This window comes from Cricetulus griseus, chromosome 10 (assembly GCF_003668045.3).
Source record: "Cricetulus griseus strain 17A/GY chromosome 10, alternate assembly CriGri-PICRH-1.0, whole genome shotgun sequence".
Classification (NCBI taxonomy): Eukaryota; Metazoa; Chordata; class Mammalia; order Rodentia; family Cricetidae; genus Cricetulus; species Cricetulus griseus.
Window position 1 is genome coordinate 15,952,167 of NC_048603.1, and position 8,222 is coordinate 15,960,388.

At 52.6% G+C, this 8,222-nt stretch overlaps 1 protein-coding gene across 2 annotated transcripts; it reads right to left on the bottom strand.

The window, feature by feature from the left end:
• Positions 1–465: 465 nt before the first annotated feature.
• On the bottom strand, positions 466–7,874 carry LOC113837429 (protein odd-skipped-related 2). 2 transcript variants are annotated; one of them, XM_027431512.2, is made up of 4 exons: positions 7,469–7,874; positions 2,876–3,668; positions 1,830–1,929; positions 466–1,055 (listed from the first exon to the last, which is right to left on the bottom strand). In XM_027431512.2, exons 2-4 carry the CDS (start codon positions 3,529–3,531, stop codon positions 873–875), a joined length of 939 nt encoding a protein of 312 aa, XP_027287313.1. In that variant the 5' UTR covers positions 3,532–3,668; positions 7,469–7,874; the 3' UTR covers positions 466–872. The 2 variants fall into 2 exon arrangements, with proteins under 2 accessions (XP_027287313.1, XP_027287314.1); XM_027431513.2 differs by having other exon boundaries at positions 466–973; positions 7,469–7,873.
• Between the last annotated feature and the right edge of the window lie 348 nt (positions 7,875–8,222).

Sequence of the window (8,222 nt, forward strand, 5' to 3'; positions counted from 1 at the left end):
TCTAATAGTAGGAGAAGTTGCCCACCATAAACTGACAACAGGTCAAGGATTTCCAGAACACAGAGCTCCTTTCCTTGTATGTTTCTTGCCATCAGAGCCTTTCAAGGGTTTAACAGCAAACAGTGTGTTATCAACAATGGTTACTATAGTATAGTTACCTGAAGGGATAAACTTACAAAACACGGGGACTGGAATAAACAAGAGGGGTAAGACCCCCAAGGCTATTCACTTTTGTATATTTGAAAGCCAGAGAACAGGCACGATTCCATTCCAAAATGTCACAGTACCAAAAAAAGGGGGGTGGGATGCTCAAATTTTATTAAAAGAACTGGAAGTCCTGTTTTTAAAACCCAAGAATAAAGAACACCCTTCCCATTGAATCTTCAGGGGTTGTCCACTCCTCTGGAACCCACCGTGGGGGTGAAAACCGAAGTTGACTAGCATGCAGACACGTCTCAAGAAGCGTTGAAACGAAGAGAAGTTTTATTTTGAAAATACAGTCTTTAAAGATAAATTTGGCTTCCATTTTTCCGAGTCAGGGTGCATCCAACAGATACAAAAACAAACAACAGGACGAAGACCCACGTTATGTACAGGGCTCTAAAATGAGCCGTGAATATCTACAAGGATCTAGAACATGCTGGTTGATGGGGGGTGTGGGTGGGGGTAGGGGGTGGGAGGGGAGCGTGTGGCTTCCTAAGGAATTCTCAGTTTCCCGGAAGCACAGTTAGCTCGCTGGAGCTGCAGGTGCGGCTGCAGCCTGGGGAAGACCTAGGGTCAAGGAGGGTGGGGGTGGGGGTGGGCCCCGTGGGGAGGTGTCTGGGGGAGGGAGCCGCGGCCCGCACGGGGCACAGGACGGATGCTGGGCTTCGCTAGAAGTTCTGCCGCGGGGTGTGAGTCAGGCTGTGCCGCCGCAGATCGCAGTTTCGCCTGAACACTTTGCCGCACCGCTCGCAGCTGTAGGGCTTGATGTCTGTATGGGTTAGAAGGTGAGTTTTCAGGTTACTTCTCTGATTAAAGGTTCTTCCACATGTGGGGCATTTGTGTGGAGATTCCTGTTCAGAGGTGGAGGAAGCAAGGCAAAGGATTAATCCTTCACACCACCACCGACACCTTCCTCAACAGCTTCCATCTGCACCGAGCCTTAACATAACAAGCGCGCGCGACCACAAAAGAGGGGACCTGCAGGGACAGATTTGGGCTCCCAAGGTTCCACAACCCTGAAGCTCACGAGCAGGCGCCCGCGGAGGCCCCCCAATGGCACTGATAAGACTACCACGGTGGGCCACGTATTTCATCGCCACGTCAAGGGCAGGAAAGGGGGTGGGGGGAGCCTCTAATCCTCTCCTAAGGAACCGCATTCTCCCGGGGAATGAAGCTCCTGCTTGCTGGAAAATTAAACTATTCCTGAATGCTACAAATTACCAGGCCCCTGGGAAAGAGAGCGTATGAGATTTCACCACGGCTCCATTGTCAAAATTCCCTTTATTTCCTCCCAAACACGGAAGTTTTTAAACGCAGAGCAGATGGGATTGAATAATATATATATATATATATATATATATATATATATAATTACGATTTATTATAAATCGGCTGGCCTGTCCGTTGAGGAAAATTCTTTGCTGCGTATATTAATTTTATGTTTTTTTAAAAAGTGTTGCCTCCCCGCCCCCTCCCTGGAAAACTAATCTAAAGGGAGCTTTAAGAAACAGACCCTACCTCGGACACTTTTTGTTAAAGCCATTATGATAAATATATATATATATATATATATATATATATATAATATATATGAAGCATTCGCTTCCAAAGGAAGATGAACTTACCTGCATATGTAAAGTTTTGTGAACTGCTAGAGTTCTAGACTGACAAAATCCTTTCCCACACTCCTGACATTTGAAGGGCTTTTCTTTGGAATGGATATACCTGAAAATCAATACAAGGTGCCATTGAAATGATCGCCCCTGTGGCTCAGGATTTGCTTTTCCACCATTACGCCAACGAAATTGGGAGAGGGCAAAACACGCGCGGTGTCTAGTATTGATGTTGCTTTTAGGTTTTCTGTGTCGTTCTGTTGATAGTTAACCTCGACTAACAGACTTCTTAGAAACATTCACGGGCGGCCCGGCCTTATCTACACTTGACCGCCCTCTCTGGCCCATTTCTGGAGCTCCAAATGCTGCCCCGGGAGAGCCAGAACCGTTCTAGGCCTCCGGGCTTTTCCCTGGGATTTAAACTGGCCAAATCAAGACCGAAGGCAAGGCTGGGTGGGGTGGGGTCGGGGCTGGTTTTGAGAATCACTTCACAGCCTCCAGGACGGATACCTAAGTTCCACCTCAGAAGACACAAGACACCTTTCCGCGAAACCTCAGCACCCCTGCCATGGGAATTATTTCCTTTACTAATAATCCAGGGTGTGAGGATGGTGGGAACCGTGGCTTAAGATACTGACCTCAAGACCCCCTTAAAGAATAAGAAACCCTCTAGGGTACTCGAAGAGGGGTGGGGGGAGGGGGGATGACTCAATAGATTCGCCAAAATTGGCTCCAGAGAAGCCAAAACCCGCACTCTTCACCCACCCAGCCAGCTGGAAGGACTCCAGCCCCCCCATCACCCCCGCGGCCTTTTCACCCCTCACTCAGTACGGAGGAAATAGAATTACTGAGTCCTAGGCCAAGGCCAAGCTAATATATATATATATATATATATATATATATATATATATATATATATATATTTCCCCCTGTGGGGAAGGTGAGCGCGGTGGTCCCCTAAAACCGGCTGTGGGGAGGGGATTTTGGTGACTCTTGGAATGTCTATCAGGACATCTCACGGGCAAACTCACCCTCCCGTGCGTGGTTCCCAGCCTCACCTGTGATCCCGTAGGTGATCTTGTCTCCGAAACGCCTTGTGGCAAATGTCACACGTGTACGGCCTCTCGTCCGTGTGGGTCCTCTCGTGGATGAGCAAATTGTAGGATTTGGTAAAGTGTCTGCCGCAAAACTTGCAGATAAACTCCTTTTTCGTTTTGGAGGGCAGTCTCCCTCGGGAGGGCTTTCTGTCCGGAGTCAATTTACTGAGGCCCGAGATGGGGCTGCCCAGGCCAGGGCTCAGCTTGGTCAGGTCTCCCATTTTAGGGGGGTCTTCTTGCGTGGCGGCCACCGCCAAGTTGGCGAAGTCAAACCGGGGCCGGTCCTTGTGTAGGGCAGGAAGGACGTGGGCGATGGCCCCCTGCTTGGGGTGGAACAGGTGAGTGGCGAAGGGCAGGGCCGGGAAGGGGAAGCGAGCGTCCATGAGGCCCTGCGCCGCAGCCATCTCCGTGATGGTGGAGCGGGTGATCTCGTGCATGTTGGGGTACCCCAGCGTCCAGTGGTTCATGTGCATTGTCTGCACAGCGCTGAGCCCGTACAGGCCCTGAAGGTGGTCCACCGCGGCGGGGAAGGTGTTCACTGCCTGCAGGAAGGAGTAGTTGGTGAGCTGCAACGATGGGTGCAGTGGGATGGGCGCTGGCAGGGCCTTGCTCCCCATCTTCCTGATGGCTCCGGTGGGGCGCAGGGAGCCGCCCCTTCCTTCCAGGTCTCAGAGGCCGGCCGGCGGACGTGATAGAAAAAAGAAACAAAAAACAAAAAACAAAAAACCAGCAGCAGCAGCACGCAGAGGACGCCCTAAAAATGTCCAGGGGAGAGAGGGAGACACCACGGTTATTATCCATTGAGTCCTTGGGCTACCGCGCGGATTACAGATCTCCTAGAGGCCCCTTCTCCTTGGTCTCCCAAACCTCGGGACTTCAGAGCCTGGGCAGCAAGTGGCCCTCTGGCGAGTGGGTGGTAGGGAGATCGGATTCCGGGAGAGGGGACTCCGCCCGGAGAGAGAAAGGGGGGCTCAGGCGCTGCACCAGCCTGGACCCCTGCCACCCTCATCCTCTTAGGAGCGGAAATCAGGAGGGCCGAGAGGTCAAGGCCCAAAGGCTGGAGAGCCAGCTGCTGTGGCTCGCTCGCTCGCTCGGAGAAGCTTGCCAGCTCCCTGGGACGCCGCAGGTCGTGGCTCCGATCCGACCCCGAAGGCCTGGTTCGATCCACGTGCGTGGCTTTCTTCCCACGCTGTGCCCCGCTCTGGTCGCCTCTCCCGCTCCTCCCCGGAGCGCTTTGTTCTCCCCGGCCCTAGCAGGGCTCCCCTTCGCCCCGCTCTGACCTCGCTGGTTTTTCCTTTTCCTTCCTCTGCCTTAGTCCCATTTATCAGCAGTGGCCGCCCCGCAGGAGAGAAAAGTGACACCTCGGGGGCTGGGTTCGGCCTGAACTCACCCCTTCTCCCCCTCGGGGTCTGCCTCTCCTCCCATCCCCTACCAAGATCCCTTCCAGATGGTTGAGACTCCAGCCTGCTTGGGGTGAGGAACGTTTCTGAGGCCGGAACCCCTTTTCCTAGACCGAGCGCCAGGCTCTCAGAAGAAGGGGGCTGCTTCCTGATCTGGCACCCTCGGGAGGCCCGGGGCGGGGGTGGGAGTGCGAGCGCTCTGGAGGAGGCCAAGGGAAGGAGGCCAAGGGGGTCCTCGCTTACTGCCAGGCCTGGGGTGTGTGTGGCCTGCTCTCTGCGTCCACACTGCGCAACCCAGGTTCCCTGGAGCGCCTCACCTGCGTCCACAGTGGGCCCACAGTTTCCCACAGCCAGCCAAACCCCTTTTATAAGTAGGTTCTGCCAGCACCACCGAGGGTGGCCTCCCAGGTGCAGGGTTTAGAGGAAGAACTTCGCCAGGCCCAAGGAAGCAAAGCGTCCAAACACACCGCTAAAACCCCAAACACCTGAGGTTGGGGGACCAGGCAGGAAGGTGGGAGGGCCTGTCCAGCTCTCTATCTGCACTTTTCTTCCCCAACACGCTTACGCAGTGATGCTTGGGGCCGTATCTGCCAGCAGGCTTAGGGGGCTGCGCTTAGCGCTCTGGCAGGACTGGACCTAGCTGCTTCCGTGGGCCCCAACCTTTGGAACAGTCTGGAGACAAGAGATTTATTAATGAACTGCTTCTGCTGGTGGTATGTGGGCTGGGAGTTCAGGCTGTGAGTTAATGAGAGGTGTGTAACAGTCAGAGGGGCTCGGTCAGGCCATTCAACCGAAACTGTAAACTCCCATTAGTAATAAACTTTCCCACCACACAAATCACTATTCACTTTTGTTCTGCCGCAAGCCTCCTCAGACCCTCTCCTATGGAGTGTGTGTGTGTGTGTGTGTGTGTGTGTGTGTGTGTGTGTGTGTGTGTGTGTAAGATTCTCCTAACAACGCTGATCATTTTCTCTTTAATTAAAAATAATAAATTCCATCTCTATTTCCTTCTGCGTGGGTAATGAGGATTTTCCAGGGAGTCAAAACATTTTCCCCCTAGTGTTGAAAAGCAGCCTCTCTCTCCTGCATAGAGAGGAAGCCGAAATTATTATTTGGGTGTATTCCCAGACTAGATTTCTTAGAAATAAATACAACAGGCAATGAATGCATGACCCTAAGCATAGGCTGGAAAGGGCCAGGATGTTGGTTGGCAGAACGACTATCAACGTTTATGATTTTCTTCCTTCCTCTCTCTCTTTCTCTCTTTCTCTCTTTCTTTCTTTCTTTCTTTCTTTCTTTCTTTCTTTCTTTCTTTCTTTCTGTCTTTCTAACTCTAAATGCTCCAAGTGAACTTTGCCATAAAGGTCACAATCTTAATTCTGTCTTCAGAGACCTGAGTGCCACTCTCCTCCTCCCAATAATTTATACTGCAGAAACAGACTCTTATCTGTCCGCCCCCAAACTGCCACTTGATAGTTAAGTTTGCTTTAATTTGCAAAGGAAGAGCAAGCCAGTGTGCCCTCTGAAACCCTTTTACAAACAGAACTCCCCTAAACACATACCAAACACCGCTGCCATAAATAACTAAAGGGATTTAGCTCCCCGTGTTCCTGTTCAGTCGCCAGCAATGTATGTCAAACCATCGCTTAAGTGAACGCAGAGGTCTCATGTACTTTCGTTTTGTTGGGGCTGAGTGCACACTCCATTTCAAGCGCTAACTGCCGGTCCTGTGCTCTCGTTTCTCCACCAGCCTGTTTCAGACCACTGGTTTACTTTTTAATTTTGCGAGGAGAGAAAGTTAAACCATGAAAAGTCATGAACGGTTCAATGGAGACGAGGCCGCATTTCTTTCATCGGTTCTCAGTGGAATTCCCAGGCATGTTATACGTTATTTTGTAAAATTTAGTTTCACTGGCTGTCAGCAAGGGAGAATCGTACATATTAATTTCAGCTTGGCGAAACTTCCAAAAACACTGGAGAACACGGGATCCCTGGTAATTTGACAAAGAATCTTCAGTTTTTGCTAACAGTGGTGTTACACTGAATTATCTAAGAACAGTAATAACCTAAACCCCGTGTATTGATTTCTGAGTGAAATGACGGAATGGATGGGTATGTTCGCTGGATTTCAGATCAAATACAAGAGAATTTTATATAAACCAGAGGTCTCTAGTAGAAATCTAGTAGGATCTAAAATCATGATGGGGTGGGGGCTTGATCAGGTGTGGGGGGGAGCAGCCAGGAAAGTTTCTGCCCCTTCCCCGCGCCTCTGCCCTCCCAGGGAGCTAATTAAATTAGGATGCCTTCCGCCTAATCTGGGTTCTGTGTTCGTCTCCCCTCCCTCGCTGCCCCTGTGTCGTTTTTCTTGTTCTGTTCAAGACCGCACTTTGTGGAGTCTGCCGCAGTTAGCTGTCTGCACCCAGTTTCACTTCGGGAACAGTCAGTGCTTTTTTTTTTTTTTTTTTTTTTTTTTTTTCTCCGCTCACAGGTGGGGAGACCCAGCCAGCGCCGCTTCTCCTTACAACCGTGACTCTTTTCCCGGATCTTTCTCAACAACCCAAGCGCCTCGGCCCCCGGGAGCTTGCCTGCTGCCCTTTTGGCAAAGGCGGGAGTGAAAGGAACAGCAAGAGGCGAGCACACGCTTGGGAGGAAAAATGAAAAATAAAAATCACCCATGCCTGGACTATTCCCCTGTGAAATGTGCCTTCGGAGTCGCTGGCTTGACCGTCAGCACCGTGAGCCCCGGCCCTTCTGTGCTGCGAGCCAGCCGGGGCTTTTGCGAGCCGGGGCTGTTGTAGGACGCGGAGGTCCCGGCTTTCTAGAGCAGGGAAGCAACATCGCGGAATGATGGGGTTTGGCCACAAAATACGACGATCGGCCTTTTTCTAAATCTTGCCGAAGTCGTAAATCTACCAAAACCAAACTAAGGGGGGCGGACAGCACACAAAAGTTCGACTGAGTGGTGTTAGTTGGGAGTCGCGTGCGGGGTGGACCGGAGGAAGCCAGAACACGAGGCCCGGGACTGGGGTCCGTCCACGGGAGTGCTTTTCCTTCTCTGAACTTGTGGCACTCCAGACAGAACCTGGGTGCCCTTTGAACCCCCACATCCCTTCCTTCCTCAGGACAGCTACAGCCGGGCCCCGGAGACACTCACCGCCAGCGCCGAGCTCTGCCTGGGTAGCGCGGTTCAGACTAGGTCCGGGCAGCAGAGCGCACAGCTCGGGAGGGTCATGAAGTCCAAGCTGGGCGAACTTCTTTTTCGGCGCGCAGTCCCGGGAGCCGAGGACATAATCTAGGGAAGCGAAGCGAGAGCGGTTCGTAGTCTTTCTCAGTCCGTGCGAGCCGGATGTGTAACGAGCGAGCCTGCTCTGGATGGATGGGTGCTCAGCGCTCGCCCAGACCGCGGTGCCTGGGCCACTTCCTCGCCGCTGCCTGCGGGAAAAGTCGGAGCCCGCAGCCCTGCAGGGCCATCACCCTCCGGCAGCCGCAGCGAGCGCGCTGAGCTCCGTCCCAGCCCGCGTCCCGCCCCAGGCTGCCCCTGGCCGGGAGTCCAAGGCTTTAGTAGCGGCCCCGCCTCCCCTCCCGGCGGGCGTCCCGCAGAGGAGTGGGGCCGCTGCACCCAGGCTCCGCCTCCACGCCCGGCGCCCGCTAATGGTCCACTCTGTTTACTTGTGTTTGGATAGCAACTGAGTCTTAAAGGCACAGGTTTGCCTGAGGTTTCCCGGTTAACCCAGACAGGGAGCCCAAGGTGACTCAATTCAGATGTTACACGCAAAGACAACGCCTATTCCCCTCGACACTTTTCTATACTCGGTTGGAAGCTCAACTACTTGGTCTTGGCTCTTCGGAGTCTCCAGAGAAGTCCAAAGGGCATTTTGCATTTTGTACTTTTACTTCGTTAGCTAGCC